Here is a 21,976-nt window from a genome sequence, read left to right on the forward strand (position 1 = left end):
CGGGCGGGGGGCGGGCCCCGCTTCCGGGCTGGGGGCGGGCGCGGCCCGGAGCGAGCGCAGCCCGAACAGACGGCGGGGGACCGGAGCCGACAGGCCAGGTGGGCCCTGGGTCGGGTCCCTCCCGCTCTCCCTCTGCAGCCCCGGCCCCCGCGAGCCCCCCGCGCGCGCTCCTCCTCGTCTCCCCGCCCCGTCACCTGCGCAGGCTCCGCCCCGTCCCCGTGTCCCGCATGGCCTCTGCTCCAAGGTCGAGCAGTTGGGAAGCAGGCCTTCTCTCACTTGCCACCCCCCACCCGCCGGCCCCCCCTTAGTTCCTCAAGGGCCAGAACCCCCAGCCCGAGGGCTCCCTCTGCGCCTCCACCTGGGTTTCCTCCTGACCCTGCGCACCGGATCTGGGCAATGGGGGCATTAGGCCTGGCGTGGCACTTGCTGCCTCCCCCAGGCACGCCGCACCCCGGGCCGAATCCCCCAATGTCTCCCCACCTGCACATGACTCCAGGCTCCCCTGCTGACCACTGCCTTCCTCCAGTTCTCCCAGGACTGCCGCCTGAAGAGTCACTGCTGGATTGCCACCCTGTCACCATGGGTGTCCCAGAGGGGCGCTTCCATTTTGCCATCGACCGTGGAGGCACCTTCACAGACGTCTTTGCCCAGTGCCCCGGGGGGCACGTGAGGGTCTTGAAACTGCTCTCAGAGGACCCTGCCAACTATATGGATGCCCCCACCGAAGGCATCCGCCGCATCCTGGAGCAGGTGGCCAGGGCAGAGTGGCAGGGTGGTGGTGGGGGAACATCTGGGCCAGAGGCCTGATGGTTCCTGTGGTTCCCAGGAGGGGGGCATGCCATTGCCACGGGACCAGCCGCTGGACACCAGTCGCATCGCCAGCATCCGCATGGGCACCACAGTGGCCACCAACGCGCTGCTGGAACGGCGGGGGGAGCGACTTGCACTGCTGGTGACTCGAGGCTTCCGAGACCTGCTGCATGTGGGCACCCAGGCCCGCCAGGACCTCTTTGACCTGGTGAGCTCACCCACGCCATCGGGTGACCAGCTCTGCCACTCATGATTTCCCGGGGTGCCCTGGCCCCTTGGGGAGGGCACTCTTTGGAAGGGTCAGTGCTAGCTCAAGGCCACTGGCTGATAGAGAGGAGATTCTGGGCACTCATGGCGGGACAGTGCGCCACCCCTAGCCCTGAGTGGTCACAGGTTGTCCCGTGCTGGTCTGCCACTATGTCGCATCCTGGACCCTGACCCTCACCGCCACTGCTGGGTTCTGGGAAGGAGCTGCCCTTGTGGGGGTGGGGCAGTTGGCTGCACTAAGATGCCTCTGGGCAGAGCCGGCCCCTAGGTGGGCTTTGCTGTGGCCACCCTGTCTGACAGTGTCTCCTGCACCTGGTGGCTGACCTGCTGGGGAGTCAACTCAACCTGTTGGGAGTTGAGTTGGGCTCCCTCGACTGCCTGGCTCCCCCACCCCCGGGACCTCAGCCAGGACCTTCAGGCCTGGGCCTCCTCTGAGCCTCTGCCCACCCTCAGGCTGTGCCCATGCCCGAGATGCTGTACGAAGAGGTGCTGGAAGTGGACGAGCGTGTGGTGCTGTACCGAGGGGAGCCGGGTGCTGGGACACCTGTGAAAGGTGCGCTGCCTCAGGTGGGGGGGGACCGGGTGGAGGCCCTGACAGGCCTTTGAGGGGGCAGCTGGGGGCTTCCTGGCAGGCTGCACAGGGGACCTGCTGGAGGTGCAGCAGCCTGTGGACCTGGAGGCCCTGCGTGGGAAGCTGGAGGGGCTCCTGTCGCGAGGCATCCGCAGCCTGGCCGTGGTGCTCATGCACTCCTACACGTGAGTGTGGGCCGCTGGGGCGGGGCCCTGGGTGGCCGGCTGTGGGGGGGGGGTGGCAGGAGGCTCAGGGGCCCTGGGCGTCATCGCAGGTGGGCCCAGCATGAGCAGCAGGTGGGCACGCTGGCCCGGGAGCTGGGCTTCGCACATGTGTCGCTGTCCTCGGAGACCATGCCCATGGTACGCATCGTGCCCCGGGGGCACACGGCCTGCGCAGACGCCTACCTCACGCCCACCATCCAGCGCTACGTGCAGGGCTTCCGCCGCGGCTTTCAGGGTCAGCTCAAGGTGAGGCGCCCCTGCCCCCTGCTCCCGGCCACCCTGCCAGGGCCTGCTCTGCCCCTCACGGCCCACCTGCCCATAGGACGTGCAGGTGCTCTTCATGCGCTCCGACGGCGGCCTGGTGCCCGTGGACTCCTTCAGCGGCTCCCGCGCTGTGCTCTCTGGCCCTGCCGGGGGTGTGGTTGGCTACGCAGCCACCACCTACAGGGTGGAGGGCGGCCACCCTGTCATTGGCTTTGACATGGGAGGTAGGAGGGCCTGCAGGCGGGGGCCGGTGGCACCTCAGTTGCTGGGCTGAGCGATGCTGGGCCTCGGGTCTGAAACAACTCCTTACCACCCCACCCCATCAGGCACGTCCACTGACGTGAGCCGCTACGCAGGGGAATTTGAGCACGTCTTCGAGTCCAGCACAGCGGGTGTCACCCTCCAGGCCCCTCAGCTAGACATTAACACGGTGGCAGCTGGTGGGGGCTCACGCCTCTTCTTCAGGTCAGCCGCACCCCACGCCTTGGGGGGCGGACCCCAGCCCTGCCTCCCGACCTGCTTCCAATTCCAGTCCTGTCTCCAAAGGTCGGGCCTCTTCGTGGTGGGGCCAGAGTCTGCAGGAGCCCATCCGGGCCCCGCCTGCTACCGCAAAGGTAAGCGCGGGCGGGCGGATGCTCTGCCGGGCCCCTTGGCACGCTGCCCAGGCCCAGCCCGCCCCTGCAGCCCCACCCCCACCGCCCATGCCTGGCGTCCACCTCCGGCCCCCAGCCCCCACACTGTGCACACCTCCCAGGAGGCCCTGTGACAGTGACGGATGCTAATTTGGTCCTGGGTCGCCTGCTGCCTGCCTCCTTCCCCTGCATTTTTGGGCCGGGAGAGGACCAGCCACTGTCCCCGGAGGCCTCCCGAAAGGCCTTGGAGGCTGTGGCCACTGAAGTCAATAGCTTCCTGACTAATGCGCCTTGCCCGGCGCCCCCGCTGAGCCTGGAGGAGGTGGCCATGGGGTTTGTGCGAGTGGCTAACGAGGCCATGTGCCGGCCCATCCGAGCCCTCACACAGGTACGCCTGGCTTTGCCCTCACCCAGGGGTGGGGGGGCTGGGCGGGGGAGGCCACTGACCCCCCTCTGGTTCCACAGGCACGAGGCCACGACCCCTCGGCCCATGTGCTGGCTTGCTTTGGGGGAGCTGGTGGGCAGCATGCGTGTGCCATCGCCCGGGCGCTAGGCATGGACACCGTGCACATTCATAGGTGTGTCTGGGTGTGGTACATGTGTCCAGGGGTGGGGGGGCCAGCTTCCGGAGGTGCCCCCCCCCGTCGCTGTACGGTCCTTGCCCCCATAGGCATAGCGGGCTGCTGTCGGCACTGGGGCTGGCCTTGGCAGACGTGGTACATGAGGCACAGGAGCCCTGCGCCTTGCCCTACACTCCTGAGACCTTTGTGCAGTTGGACCAGAGGCTGAGCCGCCTTGAGGAGCAGTGTGTGGATGCCCTGAGGGCCCAGGGCTTTCCCAGGTGGGGCTCTGGGGGCCGGCCAGGCAGGCGAGGGGCCTGCAGCAGCCTAGCCACCTCCTTTTGTGCCTGAGCCCCTTTGGGGGGCAGTCAGGGAGGGCCAGCTCCGAGGGCATCCTCCATGGGCATCCCAGGCGAGTGCCCTGCCTGCTGCCTTGCAGGTCCCAGATCAGCACTGAGAGCTTCCTGCACCTGCGCTACCAGGGCACAGACTGCGCCCTGATGGTGTCTGCCCACCAGCACCCAGCCACTGCCCGCTCACCCAGAGCTGGCGACTTTGGGGCGGCCTTCGTGGAGAGGTGCGTGAGCTCTGCGTCCTGGGAGCCTGGCGCGTGGCCTGCTGGCCCAGCCGCCTTGCCCTGATGGTGCCCTCCTGGCTGGTGGCTGTGCAGGTACATGAGAGAGTTTGGCTTCGTCATCCCTGAGCGGCCGGTGGTGGTGGACGACGTGCGGGTGAGGGGCACCGGCCGCAGTGGCCTTCGCCTCGAGGATGTCCCGAACGCCCAGAGTGGGCCTCCCCGGGTAGACAAGGTTGGTGGCCCTGCCTGTGCCGCCCACCCACACCCACTGAGACATGGGGCCAGGTGTGGATGGGGAGACCCAGGGAGGGTGCAGGGCCTAGGATGCTCGCTCACCCAGCACCCTCCTCAGGTGACCCAGTGCTTCTTTGAGGGGGCTACCAGGAGACCCCCGTGTACCTGTTGGGAGAGCTGGGCTATGGGCACAAACTTCAGGGGCCCTGCCTCATCATTGACAGCAACAGGTGGGCTGCGGCCTGGCCAGGGTGGAGCTGTAAGGGGAGGCCTGGGGTCACAGCTGCCAGGGCCTGGGTGCATGGTGGGGCCCTGCCAGGGGTTCTCTGGCTCCAGGCTGCAGGAGTCTGACGACCTCGGGGGTGCCTTCTTGGTTGCGGTGTCCCTGGCGTGGGGATGTGGGGTCCCTGGTTGGGAGGGGGTCTGGCCCGGCTCCTCTAGCCCATCTGCTCCCCTGCCCCCAGTACCATCCTGGTGGAGCCAGGCTGCCAGGCGGAGGTGACTGAGACCGGGGACATCCGCATCAGCGTGGGTGCTGAGGCCCCCAGCACGGTGGGCGCCCAGCTCGACCCCATCCAGCTGTCCATCTTCTCCCACCGTTTCATGAGCATTGCTGGTGAGTGGCTATCGCCACCCTGCTCCCTGCTCCTGTGGGGTGGGGGGTTTGCACACTGGGCAGAGGCTTGTGCAGGTGGCATGCTTGGCAGGGGTGTAGAGAGGATGTGTGACCTGGGGGAAGGCGCAGAAGCAGAATCCCTGCTGCGACGGGGGTGGGGGCAGCGTGCCCTGGCCCTGGGTGGCGCAGCCCCGCTGCACCTGCAGCCTCGGGCCAGGTGGGTGCTTTTCTCCTGCCAGCACCATGTGATCTGGGGTTGCTGCTCTGTCTGTGAAGAGCAAACGGGCTCTGCACAGCGAGTCAGGCTCAGGGTCAGGCCCAGTGCTTGCTGGGGTGCTTGTCTCGACGCTGGATTCTTAATGTACTAGGCAGGGCATAGGTTGATGTGGGGCGCCAGGCAGCAGTCGGGTGGAGGGGTGCCTCTCACACAGGCAAGGTGGGGCTTGGCCACGGCCTCATGGTCTAGATGGGCCATTGCCCCCTTCGCATCTTGGGTCTGGGCCTCAGAGGCCTTGAAGGCGGCGGTCCAGCCTGTCCACATCCCAGGGCTGAGGGTGGGGTGGGGCTGGTGGGCAGCTGTTCACTCTGTGCCCCCAGAGCAGATGGGCCGCATCCTGCAGCGCACGGCCATCTCCACCAACATCAAGGAGCGCCTGGACTTCTCCTGCGCCCTCTTCGGGCCTGATGGGGGGCTGGTCTCCAACGCCCCCCACATCCCCGTGCACCTGGGCGCCATGCAGGAGACCGTGCAGTTCCAGGTTTGCCAGCCCCGCCCCTCCCCCACTTGCTCCCCCGGCCCCTCCCCCCTGCCCCCCATCCCTGGCCCACTGTGCACCTGTCTCCTGGCTTCAGATCCAGCACTTGGGGGCTGACCTCCATCCCGGCGACGTGCTGCTGAGCAACCACCCCAGTGCAGGGGGCAGCCATCTCCCAGACCTGACTGTCATCACGCCGGTGAGGGCCCTGCCCAGGTACATTGGGGGTGGGGCCGCCGGCACCGCTGACCGTTGCTGTCAACCCCTAGGTGTTCTGGCCTGGTCAGGCGCGGCCCGTGTTCTACGTGGCCAGTCGTGGGCACCACGCGGACATTGGGGGCATCACACCAGGTTCCATGCCCCCCCACTCCACCGCCCTGCAGCAGGAAGGGGCCGTCTTTCTGTCCTTCAAACTCGTCCAGGGGGGTGTCTTCCAGGAGGAGGGTGAGCAAGAGTGGGCTAGGTGGGGGTGGGGCCGGCGCACAGGGCTGCTTCCTGCAGCCAGGCTGGGCTGGAAACTGGGGTGCAGCCTGCCGGCGCAGGCCTGCCTCCTGGCTGGGGGCCCCGGGCGGTGGCCCCACAAGGTGGTTACAGGTCGTCTCTCGGAGGTATCCAGAGCGGCCAAACCAAGTTCTACCTGGGCTCAGGAAGCCTCAGTGATTTAGGGGAGGGGAGTCGGTCAGATACCCAAGGGACTGGGTGCAGGACTGGGGGGGGCTATGTGAAGGTGGACAGCTACTTGTGGTGTTTATAACTTGTGCTGGGTCTGCATTGGGTCTGAGGGCTGCCAAGACACAGGGCGCCTGGCTCCTAGGGGCTTCAGGCTCTTGGAGAGTCTTCCTGGGCCTTGGTCACTGGGCGGTGAGGTGGCGTGAAGGGTTCCAGCTGGGCGTGGGTGGGTCTGCCTGTGTACCACGAGTGTTCCCTGCCCACGTGCAGAGGGGACGGAGGGGTCAAGGCTGGCCTGCAGGCCAGGCAAGCGTGAGCCAAGGCATGGGGTGGTGCGCTTGCCCTGGATGATGCTGAGCCTCAAGCTGGGAAGCAAGGTTGCAGACATAGATGGCTATTTTGGAGGTCAAGGTTGAGATGAGATGGGATTTGGGGTGGGGCAAGGAATCCAGTTTGGACAGCTGTCAGATGGAGGTTCTGGCCTTGCAGCTGCAAGGAAGTAAAACTGAAGCTACAGCGGGACCTGGGCAGCAAGGTGAGCAGCCAAAAACAGAGACGGTCTGAGGCTGCAGGGTCTGGAGCTGGGGGGCATCCCAGAGTGGGAACAGGTGATGTGGGCAGTGTGGGAGATGGGGTGACAGAGCCAGGGGCTGCTGTGGGCGCTGAGGACACAGTGACCTAGGCCTGGCTGCTCCCTCGGTCAGTGTGGGGTGGGGTGGGGGTCAGAGGGCGGTGTGTAGGCAGAGGACCCAGTGGTCCTTGGAGAAGACTCTGACCCAGACTCAGGAGAGCTTTCCCAAAGCAGGGAGTGGCCTCTGGGGCCACTGCTTGCCAGAGGGGGAGTCTTGTGCAGATATGTTGTGGGAGCAGGGGGCAGAGGCAGCCACGCTGATGCTTCTTCAAAGTGATCCCGCTCAGGTGCCTCCGGCCCCTGTGAGATCACAGGCACAGCTGCTTGTCGAGGCCCAGGGTGCCCTGGGGATCGGGGTGTGGGAAGGAGAAGGTTTAGCAGATGGGGGGAAGCTGGGGGTTTGCAGGACACTGGAGCCAGCCGAGTTGGAGGGACTAATGATGGACCAAGATGCAGAGCCTCCAGTCCCCAGCAGAGGTTCAGCAGGTGTGGAGCAGGTGCCGGGTGGTCCAGAACCTTTGAGGGTGGCTCAGCGGTGACCCCATCCATTCAGCGGTAACTGAAGCCCTGCGGGCACCAGGCAAGATCCCCGGCTGCAGCGGGACACGGAACTTGCATGACAACCTGTCAGATCTCCGTGCCCAGGTGGCAGCCAACCAGAAGGGCATCCAGCTGGTGGGCGAGCTCATTGGGCAGTATGGCCTGGACGTGGTACAGGCCTACATGGGCCATATTCAGGTAGGCCTGGGGGGCAGGACACGGGGGCAGTTCTGGGCCTGCCCTCCCTCCCTGCAGCTGGCCCACCTGAGAGGTGGCATGGCAGGTGCCAAACCTACTTCCTGCCAGGCAAATGCCGAGCTGGCTGTGCGGGACATGCTGCGGGCCTTCGGAAGCTCCCGGCAGGCCCGGGGGCTGCCCCTGGAGGTGTCTGCAGACGACCATCTGGACGACGGCTCCCCGATCCGACTCCGCGTGCAGATCAACCCGAGTCAGGTCAGTCTCGGGAGGGGGACCTCGTGGGGCGTTGGGCGTGGCCACCTGGCTGCTGACACGTCTCCCTCACTCTCCGGGCGGCCAGGGTAGCGCCGTGTTTGATTTCAGCGGCACCGGGCCCGAGGTGTTTGGCAACCTCAACGCTCCACGCGCCATCACGCTGTCTGCCCTCATCTACTGCCTCCGCTGTCTGGTGGGCCGCGACATCCCGCTCAACCAGGTGCCCAGGGCTGTGCCGTGGGTGGCAGCAGGCCCACCCCAAGTCCCACATCACCCAGAGTGAGCCTGGGGGCTACTGGTCCAAGTGTACCTGGCAGGCGTTCCTGAGAGCTGGCCCCTGTCCCCACAGGGCTGCCTGGCCCCGGTGCGTGTTGTGATCCCTAGAGGCTCCATCCTAGACCCGTCCCCCGAGGCAGCCGTGGTGGGCGGCAATGTGCTCACGTCGCAGCGTGTGGTGGACGTCATCCTGGGGGCCTTCGGAGCCTGTGCCGCCTCCCAGGTGTGGTGGCCAGTGGGCACCCCTCTGGGGCTGCCGGGACCAGGAGGGCCGTGGGCTGCAGTGGGCAGGGAGGGCACGCCCGCCTCCAGCCAGTGCAGCGGCTCCTTGCCCCTGCCAGGGCTGCATGAACAACGTGACCTTGGGCAATGCCCACATGGGCTACTATGAGACCGTGGCAGGTGGCGCGGGTGCGGGCCCTGGCTGGCACGGGCGCAGCGGTGTGCACAGCCACATGACCAACACACGCATCACCGACCCGGAGGTCCTGGAGAGCAGGTGAGGGTGCAGGAGCGGGGCGGGGCGGGGCGGGGAGGAGCTGAGGAGCTGGACCGCCGGCGGGCTGCGCTGAGCCCCTGGCCTGCCTAGGTACCCGGTCATTCTGCGTCGCTTCGAGCTGCGACGGGGGTCCGGGGGCCGAGGCCGCTTCCGGGGAGGTGATGGTGTCATCCGTGAGCTGCTTTTTCGTGAGGAGGCCCTGCTGTCCGTCCTGACAGAGCGCCGCGCCTTCCAGCCCTACGGCCTCCTTGGTAAGCGGCTCCCTTCCCCTCCCTCAGTCAGGTCTCAGGCCCCACCCACCCCATCCCATCTATTTCCCCCCACCCCGCCATCAGCCCCCCGTGTCTCTCACTTCCTTGCTTCCTGGGCCAGCCCCCCAACCTCCCCTCTTGTTGCAGGGGGTGAGCCCGGTGCCCGCGGGCTAAACCTGCTGATCCGCAAGGATGGCCGGACGGTGAATCTGGGCGGGAAGACCTCGGTGCCCGTGTACCCCGGGGTGAGGACCGGGGCCCGTCCTGTCCCATTTCGCCCCCTCACGCAGGCCTCATCCCACAAAGTGAACAGAGTTGTAAAAATGACCAAAGACGGAGTTTAATTTGGCTCCTGAAAGATAGGGCGCTGCTGGCTGGGTCTCTGTGGGCCACGCTGGGTGCTATGGATGCCCTGCCCCAGCAGAGACGGGACTGCAGTGAGAGGCAGGGCAGATCCCATGCCTGGGCTGAACCTGCACCTCTGTTCCACAGGACGTGTTCTGCCTTCACACTCCAGGAGGCGGGGGCTATGGGGACCCGGAAGACCCTGCCCCACCGCTGGGGTCACCCTCGCAGCCCTTGGCCTTCCCGGAGCGCGGCAGCGTCTATGAGTACCGCAGGGCCCAGGAGGCTGTGTGAGAAAGGGCCACACAATAAAGATCCCTGAGGTCCCCTGTTCCCATGGCAACCAGCCAGACTCACATTTCACATCCCTGTCTGTCTTCCCACCTGTCCTGGCACCTGCCTCCTGCATGCCTGCCTTAGGAGGGCATGGAAACACGGAGCCGAAGTCCCACGGCCAGGTGGTCTGTGAGCCCTGCCAGGGCAGTGCTGAATGTCACCTGTTCCACCTCCTAGGGGTGGGAGTCAGGTTGAGGAGTTGTCCCAGCACCAGGAGGCCCAGCACCCTGAGCTCGGGCACTTACTGGGCTCAGAAGGCCTCCGGGCACTCCTCGGTATGTGATGTAGTCCAGGCGCCGGCCCCGCCAGGGCTTCGCTCTGCAGCTTCCCCTGAGAGGACCTGCCAGGTAGCGGCGGCGCCCTTCCTCCTGCTCCAGGGCCCTGAGGAGGGGCAGTATCACCAAGGCCGGGGCAGCCCTCCTTCCAGAGACTTGCCTGGCCCCTAGGTAGCCACTCACATCCGCAGCATCTCTGGGGAGCAGGCCACCGAGTGGCGGAGCTTGGAGGTTCTCAGCAAGGTTCCTTGGAGGGTGGGGAAGAGCGGTATCAGTGGGAGCTTCGGCCCACGAGCCCTTCCCAGATCCGCCTGCCTGGAGTTGGGCACCGTACCCAGGGCCCAGGGCTGCTCCTGGCGCGTGCCCAGTCGGCAGGGGTCCTGGAAGCAGTGGAATAGCTTGTGCTCCTGCTCCTGCGCGTGGTCTGCAGAGAGGCGGGCGCTCGGTGGGCGGGGCCACGACGCCCCGCCCCGCCCCTCTGTAGCCTCCTCTCACCTAGCGAGCAGTTGTCGAAGTTTAGGTCCCCCAGGAGCACGCTGAAGGCCACGGCCTCGTCACTCTGGCGGCTCTCAGCCTCGAACTGCTCGGCCCAGTCCAGCAGCAGCGTGAGCTGTTTGCAGCGCAAGAGCCCGTCCTCTGCGGAGCCGGATGGGGCGAGGGTGGGCACAGGAAGGGGGCAGAAAGGCTCAGCCCCGGGTGCCATCCCGCGTCCTGGACAGCCAGCTGCACCGCCCCTGCCCCGCCCGGTCCCGGTCCCGGCCTGTGAGCCTACTCAGGTACTCCAAGGGACCCGCGGTGCGGGGTAGTGAGCAAAACGCCGGGGAGGGGAGGTGCAGGCAGGGGTTGGGACTCGCCGCCGCTGCCATGCAGAGTGAGAGGGGGCCACCTGCCCACCAGCCTGCAAACCCGCCAGCCGGGCTCACCACTCGGTGCCTGCAAGTGCGTGCAGTGCAGGAAGCCCACGATGCGGCGCCCATCCAGGATGCCCACCTGAGCCTGCAACACCGCGGACAGCCCGAGCAACCTTTGTGCATTCGACCCCCAAGCCCCGCCCCGTCCCTGGCCCGGGAGTGCCGCGCGGGATGGCCAAGTACCTGGGCGGAAAGTAGTCCCTTGGAGGCCAGCGCATCCTCGTGACTCGCGTAGGGGAAGCACCGGAAGGTGGCGCGCAGCAGCGGGTAGCGCGAGGCCAGCAGCAGCCCGCTGCCCAGCAGCTTGAGGTGCAGTCCAGGCTGCAGGCCGAATGTGCCCACGTCGTACAACACCGGACCCAGTTTGGGTGCCAGGAGGCTTACCAGGCGGCGCTCTGCGCGGAGATCAAACATCTCCTGCAGGCACACGAAGTCCAGGCTCGCTGGCATGGCGCCTATCAGCACCCCGCATGGCATCCCCTGCTCTGGTGGACCGCAGTCGGTAGTCCCAGAGCGCGAACGCCGCAGGCCTGCGAGCAGCACGGCGCCCACCGCTTCGGCCCGCCGCTGACTGTGCTGCAAGTTGCTGAAGCGCGCCAACCCGTCGGGGAGCAGGCACAGGTTGGCGCTGAGGAAGCCGAAGCAGCGCGCGGGCTCAGCTGGGGGGTACCAGGGCGCGGGGGGCGTCCAGCACTGCGAAGGGGGCCAGTAGCAGAAGGGGCGGCGCCAGGCTTGCAGCAGCAGCCAGAGCAGCAGGCCCGGCAGTGCCAGCGGCAGACCAACGAGAAGCAGCAGCAGCAGCAGCGCCACTCCGGCGCCCACTGCTGTGCTCAGCCACCTCCAGTTGCTGGGGCGAGCCTTGGGCGCCCAGCAACCCAGCAGCTGATCTAGGGCCCAATAGGCTGGGAAGAGTAGTACGCGGGCCAAGCCGTGGAGAGAGTGCAGCACAGGGTGCGGGAAGGGCGAGGGCCGTAGGGCGCAGGGCGTCGGGGGCCAGTCAGGCAGAGGGATTGCATGGCGCGCGGGGCACCACAGCAGCGGGGCTCTCCGACAACTCGTTCGCTTCCAGCGTGCTGGTGAATTCGTTCACGCGTCCGTGGTGGGAGCTGCAGGGAGTCACGGGGGTCAAGGCCACGTGGCACAACCTGCGCACGGGAGCCTGCAAGGCTCGGTGCCTCGCGAACTTGCGAGTGCGCCAGCGGGTGGAGACGAGCGCTTTGGGGAAGTGGCCTTCTCCTTCCTCGCGCGGAATCTAGGCGGCGGTTGGAGAGAAAAGGGAAAGCGAAAGGGACCCCGGCCTCGCAGTCCCGCCCTCCCCTGGAGGCCGCTGAACCCCCAGACCCGCCTGCCGAGAGCGGCTGCTAGGGCGCTGTCCGCACCAAGTGGAGGCCAGCACTTTTTCTTTCGAGCGGGCTGGCGCAGTGGTAGGGTCAGGAGTGCGGTTCGCGCAGCGTCCGCCTCCTCCCCGCTCCTGAAAGTCAGCGTGAAATCGCCCACTCACGCGCTCCTGCAGCCCAGATTGCGGGATCTACCCAACCCCGCCGGTTTCGGTTGGCGACGTCCAGTACCTGAGGTCAAAGACACGCCCCCCCCAGATGAAGGGCCAACCAGCAGCGCCCCGCGGAGCCCCCCCCCCCCACCCCGTGGAGGCAGCGCTGTGACCCTACCACAAAGGAAGCTTCCAATCTGGGGGTCAGGACCGTTGGTCAGGCCTGCACGGCGCTGGGCCGCAGGGGCCCGCGAGCCAAATGGAAGCCAGCTCCCCATCCGCAGGAGCCCTCGCTCCCAGGCTGTGGGATCCCAAGACTCAGCTGCCTCTGCTCCCTCGGGTGCTGCCCCGCCCTCCCTGGGCCACGCACCTATGGGTCCCTACAGCTCCCAAGCTTGTCTCTCAAATTACTCTGAGGTTTGGGTCAGGGCTGCCCTTGGCACCTACAGACCACATGGAGGAGGAGGGGCTTCTGCCCTCCCCCCAGCCCCGGATTTTCCAGAAATCCCTGGTCCCCTTCGAAAAGACGATGCACTGCTGGTTTGTCTCCCCAGAGGACAGAGTTTAGAGCTGCATCTGCACAGCTGTGGGTGGAGGCCTTCCCTGCCTCTCCCAGGGTCTGACTCACCTCCTGAAGCCGCAGGCCTGGGAGTGGGTAGGGCAAGGCGGCAGAGGTGAAGGTGCTGGGGCCAGAGGGCGCGCCCCCCGCCCCCTGCACCCCTGCTGCTTGCTGTCCTGATTCCTCTGAACTCAGCGGGGGGCTCCTGCATTCCCTCTGGCTGACAGGCAGGGGGGCTTCACCAGCCTCCTTGGCTGGGTCTGCATCCCCACCCCCCCTCCTCCAGCCTCCTCCCTTCCCCTCCCCTCCCCCCGCAGTCCTCCCAGGGACCCGACTGGCCTGCACCTCCTAGCTTTCTGCCACCCACAAGCCAGACCTCGTCTGAGTCTCTAGGCTACCTCCCAGAGTTCCATAGCCCCTTCCCGCCCCCCCCACCCAGGCCAGGCTTGCCGCTCCTGCCCAGGCTCTGCCCCTGCAGTGTGGGGGGAGTCAGCCCTTGGCGGCTCTCTGTCCCTTCCAGTGGTGCCTTAGGAAGAGACTCCACCTCCCTGGGCCTGAGTGGGTCCACTTTCTCCTGGCTTCCAGTGTCCCCCTGCCCTCAGTGAGGGTCCAGAAGCATTTGTCCCTACCCTCCTGTCCCTGCTGAGTAGAGGGAAGAAGACCTATGCCTGCATCTCTTGATGCCACCCCTGCCTTCTGCTCTGTACCCAGGCCTCTGCTCCCTGCACCAGTCACCAGTGCTGCTGGCACACCCACGACCCTTCCCTGCCAGGTTGGCTCCTTCCCGCTTCCTGCTCTTCTCCCTCCAGGCCTCAGGGCGCCCGCGCTCCCACCACCAGGCCAGGCGAGGGGAGCCTTGGGGCCTTTGACACACCTTGCCTTGGCCAGACAGCTGCTGAGCTTTGGTTTGGGGGCTCTCTCCAGGGGCCCCAGAATGGGCCTGGGCCTCAGGCAGGCAGGACTGAAGGGGCACCGGGGAGGGGCACTGGCAAGTCACCCAGAGGAGGCAACATCCCCCAGGAGTCTCCTGTGGCCGGATTTTAATCCCCTGTGGGGATTTTAATGGCTGTGCACGGAGGGGCAGGCTGAGAGTCGGGGCTTGTGGGTGTCAGCATCACCAGATGAACATGGGCTTGCCATCGTCATGTGCCAGCTGGCTGAGGCAGGAGAGCAGCAGCATCGCGTCGGTCAGCATGCTGGGGTGCACGGTCTCCACCAGCACACGCTGCAGGAAATCCACGGTGTAGGAGCCGCCCTCGGATGCAGCCAGCTCGGGGCGCTCCCGCAGGATGCCGTAGGCGTTCACCAGCTGCTCGGTCAGCGCAGGGTGCACCCGTCCGTTGTAGCCCAGGCTCTGCAGGCGGTTCATGATGCTGACGTAGCGCTGTGTGAGTGTCTGGCACAGCTCCTCATCCAGTTTGTGGTCACTGGGGTTCAGGGAGGCCTGAGGGGAGAGCAGCCGTCAGGGCCCCTCCTGCCACCGCACAGGCACATGAGCAGGTAGGCAGGCAGGTGAGGGGTGTGGCTGCGGGGGGATCTTGATCAGAGGTGGTGTCCTGGAGGCCCTGGGAGAGATGCGCTGAGGGGTCTAGGGTGGGGGAGCCCCGTGCGCTGAGCTTGAGCGGAGAGGTTCCAGAAGCCCCATCACCTGCTCTGTCCACCCCCAGGGATGTGGGACTGAACTGGGGCCATAGGAACGGAGGATGTCTGGGAGTAGCTGGGGGTCTGAAAGGTGAGGGGGCCTCCGCAAGTCCCCAGCGTGGCCTGGCCCAGGAGACACCTCGGGGCCCTGCCCTGCCCTCTCGGCCTTTTCCCCAGGCCCCACCTCCACCCCACCTCGCTGCATCCTCAGCACGCTGTGGCCTGCACGCCCCCTTTGGAAGGCCCTCCCCTCCTCTTGTGCTGAACTGACACCCCAGGCCCAGAGCGCAGACCCTGAGTTTCGGCAGTGGGGCTCTGCGGCCACTTGGGCGCCTGATGCCAGAGTCTGGACCAGCGGCCTGGCAGCAGCTGGATCAGTCTTTAGCTACTTCTTTTTAGCTCTTTTTTTTTCTTGGTCGCACCTGCGGCATATGGAAATTTCCCAGGCCAAGGATCGAATCCAAGTCCCAGCTGTAACCTACGCCACAGCTACAGTAACACCAGATCCCTAACCCACTGCCCCGCAGCGGGGAGCTCCTCCACCTACTGCCTTGTCTCTTGTGACTTCCTGCCAGCGACTGCGTCCTGCAGCAGCAGCATCAAGTCAGCCCCTTCTCAGTGCTTCCCACTGCTGCCTTCTGGGTGCTGGCTTAATGCTCTGCTGAGGCAACCCTGAAGTTCTTCACGATTTTTGAACAAGGAGCCCTGCATGCTCACGTGCATTGGGTCCTGCAAATTATGTACCCGTCACTGGCACAGGGGCCCCAGGTCCGCAAGACGACAGGTCTGAAGGGTGTGAAGTTGGAGGAGGTCTTTCCCTGCTCGAGCTCTGGTGCCGTTTCCACTGCCCCAACTCCTGGGGCCAGGGCCACCCTGCAGAGTCCCCAGTCGGGCTCAGGGCACTTCCAGCAGGTCCCTGGGCCCGCTAGGAATGCTTGAACCATCTGCTTGGCCTCCAGGAAGACCCCCGTTCCCTCCTCAGACGATCATGTGAGCAGAGCAGCAGTCTCATATTCGGGCTCATCCGAAGTGACTCCTGGCCTCTGGCAGGTGCACGCAGAGCCCCCTGCTGAGCACCTCTGCTGCCTGGGGACCCTAGGACAGGCCTGCCTTCCTGCCTCGGGCTCCTCTTGGCTCCTGAGACGTCTTCCTCCACCTGCCTGTTCCCAGGCCCCGTGTCAGACAACGTCCGTGGCTGGGCAAGGGGACCTGCCCCTGGTCACACCCAGACGAACCGCAGAGCACGGTGGGTGGACGACTTTGTTTTGGCCTGCAGCCCGTGGAAGTTCCCTGGGCCACACTGGGGACTGTGAGCCACTGCGGGGACCACAACCCATCCAGACCTGCCACCTGCTACCCCTGGGCTGAGGCGGCTGGCTGTATGCCGGGCCCTGACGCAGATCCCCGGCGAAGGGGAGGGCTTCACAGCTTCCATTTAAAGGGGCAATTTCTTTCTCTTTTTCTTTCTTCCTTTCTGGGCCATACCTTCGGCATATGGAGGTTCCCAGGCCAAGGGTCGAAGTGGAGGTGCAGCTGCTGACCTACACCACAGCCACAGCCACAAGGGATCCAAGCCACATCTGCAACCTACACCGCAGCTCACCGCAACGCTGGGTCCTTAAGCCACTGAGTGAGGCCAGGGAACAAAGTACCCTCATGGATATCAGTTGGGTTCCTAACCCGCTGAGCCACAATGGGAACTCCTAAACAGGCATTTTCAGACAATTGGAAACCTCTTTTCAGAGTTTCTGTCTAACTTCTGTGTGTGCAACTAGACTTGATTACGATTAAATGCAGTCTTTGTCACCTAGGTGTCAGAGGCAGCATGTTAAAGATATAAATATTGTGGAGTTCCTGTCGTGGCACAGTGGTTAACGAATCTGACTAGGAACCATGAGGTTGCGGGTTCGACCGCTGGCCTCGCTCAGTGGGTTAAGGATCCGGCGTTGCCGTGAGCTGTGGTGTAGGTCACAGACATGGCTTGGATCTGGTGTGGCTGTGGCTGTGGTGTAGGCCAGTGGCTACAGCTCCGATTCGACCCCTAGCCTGGGAATCTCCACATGCCGCAAGTGTGGCCCTAGAAAAGGACAAAAAAAAAAAAAAAAAAAATTCATGTTGAAGAGCCAAGGGCCAAGAGGAGCTAAGGCAGTCTGGAGGAAGAGCTGGCCCGGCTCCTCGCCTGCCATGGTTAGGACGTTGGTGCCTGGGCAGGGTCACTCACGCACAGGCACACGCACACTCATACACTCATATCCTCACACACACACACACGGGCTGGGAGGGGAGGCTAATGCAGGCTGGGCAGCTCCAGCCTTAAAGCGTGGCATGAAAAGTACAAACACTAAAGGAGAAGGCGGCTAATTCTGACCACGTTGACCGAAGGACACCTTAACGAAAGGGAGAGGCCGGCAGCTCAAAGCAAACCACAGATGAGCCCACTGCAACCAGAAGTCTTTCCCGCCCATCAGACCCAGGCCTGCAACCCCCGTCCCCCCAGGACAAAGATGGCCTGAGAGGAAGGGGCCCCAGCACAACCACACCCCCGACCGCTCTGCTCCTTGGTGCCTCCCACCCAGGATGGCAGGGAGACACCCAAGTGGGTTGGCGGGCAGGAGCAGGCTCTGTGGATGGCATGCTGGGAACACACTGGAAGGAGCCTAGCCTGAAAACCAGGCCACCAGGCCACCAGCTGCTCAGAGGCACTGAGACCTGTCTCCCCTGTGCCTCCCAGTGACCTCTGAGGACACGGACAGGGCGAGTCAGCAGGCATAAGGCGTCAGCTCTGTGATTCCAGAGGGGCCCCGGGGAGCGGACCTGGCAGGCTGGAGGCCATCGCAGTGGCAAAGGGGACAGTCCTGACGGTGCTGGGGACCCTCTGGGGGGCCAGGCCCCTGCTGGCCACTTGAGCTGAGCGCTGTGCTTCCTGCCTCCCAGGGTGCCCTCAGATCTGGCACGCTGCCCGGCTGGAGCGCAGGGCCCCAGCGGCCCTGCAGGGCTGGCGAGCCCCCGCCCCGGGAGGGTGTGGCAGGCCCCTGGCGTGGGTGGCAGGCACAGCACACCTGGATGATCTTCTCCGGGATGTTGGAGACGGTGAAGCCGTAGAGCCTCACGCGCTCGGGGAAGATCCCGGACAGGATCCTGCGGTCCAGCTGGAAGGCGATCTCCCCCACCAGCCTCTCCCAGGCCAGGTGCTTTGCCTCTGGGGACGACAGGGCAGGGAGGAAGTGGTCAGTGGCCCTGGCCAGCAGCACAGGGGCGTCTCCAGGGGCAGCAGAGGAGACCCAGACGCATGCTGACCTCGGGGGCCGTCAGGGAACTTGCTGCTCTTCCGATGGGCCAGCTTCCGCTCCAGCTCTGGGATGCTCTTCCGAGACGGTTCTGGGCGTGGACCTCGGGTGTCGCTGACCGAGGCCGGGGAGGACGAGGTTCGAGGAGGGGAGTGGGGGTTGTGTGGAGGGGAGTGGGGGGTGGCTGAGGGCCGGGTGGGGGAGTGGTGCGCCCGGGCGGAGAGGTGGGGGGTGCTTGAGGAAGTGTAGCTGGCGGCAGCTGGGGGGCAGGAGTGGGGGCAGGGGCGGGGATTGCGATGTTGGGGGAGGCAGTGGAGGCGGGGACAGAGGCAGGAACCGCTGGTCCCTGGGGGCCACCAGGCTGTGTCCGGGCGTCTGAGGTGCCGTAGGAGAAGGCTGTCACGGGGCCGGGTGTGCCCAGGGCACCAACAGGGGTGGAGGTCTGGATGGGTGTGCCCACAAACGTCATGCTGAGGGGCTCCTGCTCCTGGGCTGGCTGGGGTTGCTCAGTGGACTGTGGGACTGGTGCCAAGGGAGAGGAGCCGAGAGAGGGCTTAGAACAAGGCAGGACCCTCCCCCGCGCCCTGCTGCCCCTCCCCCGCACTGCTTACCTTTGCTGGTGGCAGCAGGTCCCCCGGCAGCTGAGGGATGGGGTCCAGAGGGGCATCCTTGGAGCGGTTCTGCCAGCCGCACCCTGGGGGGCTCCGACAGCACCAGATTGCTCATGGGGTTGGCCAGAAGGTTCTGAGAGACACCTGGAGGGGCAGCCGTGGAGGTCAGCAGGGGGCTGCTCAGAGACACAGCTGTGGGGCCGCCAGGGGGCTGCTGGGAGTCAGGGGGCCGGTGGAGGGCAGGCCCAGGGAGCTGGCCAGTGTGCCTGCCGGGGACACTGCCACGGGGCTGGCCAGGTGGCTGCTCAGGGGGCCAGTCAGGAGGTTGGTGAGTGGGCTGCTCTGTGAGACGGGCCCTGGGCAGGGCAGCAGCACGTTGAGAGGGCCTGTCAGGGGGCTCACGATGGGGGCTGCCACGGGGCTGGGCTGCGGGCTGCTGAGCATGTCGGCCAGGGGTGCCAGCGCCACAATCCCCACTTCTTCCAGGACAGGTTCGTTTGCTGCCGCCGGGGCCGGGGGCAGGAAGACACCTGGAGACACAGAGGAAGCACTGAGACCCCAGGCGGGCCCACGGGGGAGGGCGCCTGCACCAAGGTGCTGTCTGCCTCCGAGGAGCTGGCTGAGTCGGGGCCTCACCGCCTCGGAGAGCCGGACCGGGACCCCTCTGCCTCCCCGGGGATCTGCCCTCTGAGGGAGCCTTGTCCCTCTTGGGACAGCTTCTCCACGACCGCTGCCGCCCCCACTGCAGGGACCTTCCACAGGCACCGGCCCCTTAGGTCCACACACGCTGACCCCTCTGCTTCCTGGTGGGGAGGGCGCGGGCCTCCCCTGCTGCTGCCCTCCTGAGGACAGCGGAGCCTCACGGCCTGCGGGGGAACTATGGGGGAGGCCAGCGCACGGCCAGGCTCCGAGCCTGTTCTCCCTGGGCTGCCAAGGAGACTGCTCTTGAATGACGCCACTATTTGCTGGAGAAGGCCCCATGGAGGGGGGTGAGTGTGCCATTTGGTTGAAAACTTCCAGGGACTTCCCGTTGTGGGCAGTGGAAACGAATCTTACCAGCATCCATGAGGATGCGGGTTTGATCCCTGGCTTCTCCCAGTGGGTTGGGGATCTGCTGTTCCCGTGAGCTCTGGTGTGGGGTCAAGGACACAGCTCAGCTCCTGAGCGGCTGCAGCTGCGCGCAGGCCGGCAGCTGTGGCTCCGATTCAACCTCTAGCCCGGGAACTTCCATATGCTGCAGGTGTGGCCATAAAAGGAAAACAAATCCACATTTAAAAAAAAAAAGAAAAAGCAGTACATGCTTTTTACAGGGAAAGAATAGAAATACAGAAAAGTTAAAAAAGATTAAAAACCATGGGTAGGGAGTTCCCATCGTGGCGCAGTGGTTAACGAATCCGACTAGGAGCCATAAGGTTTCGAGTTCAATCCCTGACCTCGTGGGTTAAGATCCGGTGTTGCCATGAGCTGTGGTGTAGGTCGCAGACGAGGCTTGGATCTGGCGTTGCTATGGCTGTGGCGTAGATCAGCAGCTACAGCTCCGATTAGACCCCTAGCCTGGGAACCTCCATATGCTGTGGGTGTGGCCCTCAAAAGACAAAAAGACAAAAAAAAAAAAAAAAAAAAAAAAGCCCCAAACCCGCGGGTGGTCTGATTATCCCACCGTCCTTCGTGGTGAAAAGGTCCGAGTTGCGTTGAAGACTCTCCGTGTGTTTCTGTACATCAGGGTTGACCCCTGTCCGTCAAGAGCTGCGGGTAAACGAGTGAGCATCGCCAGCTTTTCGGAGCACCTGGGCGCTACAGCAGCGGCCCGGCTCTGCTTTCACACACAAGCAGCCACGGGCAAGGCCGGGAGGAGTGTGTGGACGGCAGCGACCGAACTTTGTTTATGGCCGCTAATATCTGACCGCCACATACTTCTCGCATGTCACAAAATAGTATTTTCTTTGGGATCTTCTTTCAGCCATTCTTAGCTCCCAGGCCACGCGCAAGTGTTGGTCCCCCGGGTCCCTGCAAGCTGCGCTCTTCTCACAGGACACACACCTCGGCTGCCTGCAGGGCCCTCGCTCCTGGAAAACAGCCCGTCTGGTGGCCGCAGCGGCTTCCTTCTTGTGCCGTTGTTCACGGAGTCTATTCCAACTGTTGGGTGTTTCAGGTTATTCCAGTTTTCCCAGGGACAGATATTTTACTACATAAATCTTGTCTGTGTGTGTGTGTATGTGTGTTTGCCATTTTCTTGGGCCGCTCCCGCGGCATATAGAGGTTCCCAGGCTAAGGGTCGAATCGGAGCTGTAGCCGCCGGCCTACACCACAGCCACAGTGACTCGGGATCCGAGCAACATCTGCGACCTACACCACAGCTCACGGCAATGCCAGATCCCGAACCCACTGAGCACGGCCAGGGATCGAACCTGCAACCTCATGGTTCCTAGTCGGATTCATTAACCACTGCGCCACGATGGGAACTCCCATTTTTATTTTTATTTTTGGCTGTGCTGGCAGAGTACAGAAGTTCTCAGGCCAGGGAGCGAACTGGTTGCCAAAGCTGTAACCAGAGCCACAGCTGTAACCAGAGCCACAGCGGTGACAATTCCACATCCTTAACGTGTTGTGCCACCAGGGAACTCCTCATAAATCTTTTTGTTTTTTGGCTGCCCCCACCCCGGCAGATGGAAGTTTCCAGGCCAGATACTGAATCTGAGCCAGAGCTGTGACCTATGCCACAGCCATGGCAACAACCGATCATAACCCACGGCGCCACAGTGGGAACGCACATAAATCTTTGTTATTGATTCCCCCTCCCAAAAAACAGACATTTTAGAGGTTCTGAATGCACGCTGCCAAATCTATCTGCTTTAAGCCCCCTCAGAAACATCTGGCACTCCCTTGGACGTCCCTGGCTGGTCTGTCAGCCCCATGCTACACGGCACAGCGTTGTGCCAGGACGTCCTGCCGCTTTATTTTTAATTTTGTAATTTTTCCAAGGCAATACATTAAAATTTCAGATTCAAATCAACCCGTCTCTCATATCTGGTTTTGGCTTTTTGGAGCTTTGCTTTAGGATTGAGGAGACAAGAGAGCTTGTGGGCCCCAGGGAAGTAGCCGTGGAGACGGAGAGGAGCCCCAGCCAGGCCGAGGGCGGAGGTGGGCTGCGGCTGCGCGTCGGGCATCTGTCCTTCTCAGCCCTCTCCCCTGAAGGGAGCCCAGGGCCTGGATGACACAGAACAGGCCCCCTTGAGAAGCGTCTGCAGGACGGCGGGAGAGGGGAGGGTCCTGAGGCACTGGGCCCCGCACAGCCCGGCCCTCTGGGGCTCTGAGACCCAGGGGTCTGGTTTCCACCTCGCCGACGCCCCCTCCACCGATCTCCTTGGGTCCCTTGAAGACGTCTCTGGGCGCGGTGCCCACTCACCGTCTCAGCTCATCTTCTCCTCCTCCCTGCCCTTGCCACGCAGGCCCTCGCCGCCCCCCACCTTGTCCACGCACACGCTCTGGAGCGGCCGTGATCCCCCTGCAGAACCCAGCGCTGGCCTCCAGGGGCTCTTCTCACCGCGGGCTGCGGCTGCGGCGTGCACGCGTCGGGGCGCTCCTCCTTGTTGAGACCGGTCTCGGTTTAGCAGGCCAGGCTCCTGAGCACGTGGCCTCCTCCAGGCGCTGCAGGTCCCACTCCCCTTCTTTCTTCCGCTGCCCCAAGCTCCC

General features: G+C 64.6%; 3 protein-coding genes across 3 annotated transcripts in view; 1 reads left to right on the forward strand and 2 right to left on the reverse strand.

Moving 5' to 3' along the window:
- OPLAH (5-oxoprolinase (ATP-hydrolysing)) lies at positions 1-9,520 on the forward strand. The gene is given in 28 exon segments (XM_021090413.1): positions 1-98; positions 527-750; positions 827-1,018; positions 1,531-1,630; positions 1,710-1,833; positions 1,923-2,118; positions 2,195-2,360; positions 2,463-2,601; positions 2,683-2,750; positions 2,891-3,156; positions 3,234-3,346; positions 3,439-3,609; positions 3,768-3,905; positions 3,999-4,137; positions 4,258-4,273; positions 4,276-4,369; positions 4,604-4,755; positions 5,353-5,513; positions 5,608-5,709; positions 5,780-5,954; positions 7,364-7,548; positions 7,657-7,803; positions 7,889-8,023; positions 8,153-8,302; positions 8,421-8,578; positions 8,669-8,829; positions 8,977-9,074; positions 9,322-9,520. Coding segments are annotated over 27 exon segments (3,864 nt in total). The 5' UTR covers positions 1-98; positions 527-579; the 3' UTR covers positions 9,469-9,520.
- Positions 9,328-13,157, reverse strand: SMPD5 (sphingomyelin phosphodiesterase 5). The gene is made up of 12 exons (XM_021090358.1): positions 13,143-13,157; positions 12,814-12,960; positions 12,229-12,264; positions 11,850-11,948; positions 10,880-11,779; positions 10,709-10,781; positions 10,281-10,421; positions 10,120-10,209; positions 9,969-10,032; positions 9,756-9,891; positions 9,559-9,683; positions 9,328-9,460 (listed from the first exon to the last, which is right to left on the reverse strand). Exons 1-11 carry the CDS (start codon positions 13,155-13,157, stop codon positions 9,591-9,593), a joined length of 1,794 nt encoding a protein of 597 aa, XP_020946017.1. The 3' UTR covers positions 9,328-9,460; positions 9,559-9,590.
- SPATC1 (spermatogenesis and centriole associated 1) overlaps positions 13,062-21,976 on the reverse strand; it is a 22,369-nt gene continuing 13,454 nt past the window's right edge. The window contains 6 exon segments of the mRNA XM_021090548.1: positions 13,062-14,188; positions 17,445-17,584; positions 17,683-17,931; positions 17,934-18,194; positions 18,284-18,478; positions 18,481-18,813. Of these exon segments, the coding sequence (XP_020946207.1) occupies positions 13,859-14,188; positions 17,445-17,584; positions 17,683-17,931; positions 17,934-18,194; positions 18,284-18,478; positions 18,481-18,813 (1,508 nt within the window). The 3' untranslated portion in view covers positions 13,062-13,858.

This window comes from Sus scrofa, chromosome 4 (assembly GCF_000003025.6).
Source record: "Sus scrofa isolate TJ Tabasco breed Duroc chromosome 4, Sscrofa11.1, whole genome shotgun sequence".
NCBI lineage: Eukaryota > Metazoa > Chordata > Mammalia > Artiodactyla > Suidae > Sus > Sus scrofa.

Excerpts from the sequence above, each read along its gene's own strand:
- SMPD5 (XM_021090358.1), bottom strand. Across the intron at positions 10,033-10,119 it reads GGAGCAGCCCTGGGCCCTGG|GAACCTTGCTGAGAACCTCC; the intron begins GTACGGTGCCCA and ends CCACCCTCCAAG. Across the intron at positions 9,684-9,755 it reads CCGGAGGCCTTCTGAGCCCA|GAGGTGGAACAGGTGACATT; the intron begins GTAAGTGCCCGA and ends TCCCACCCCTAG.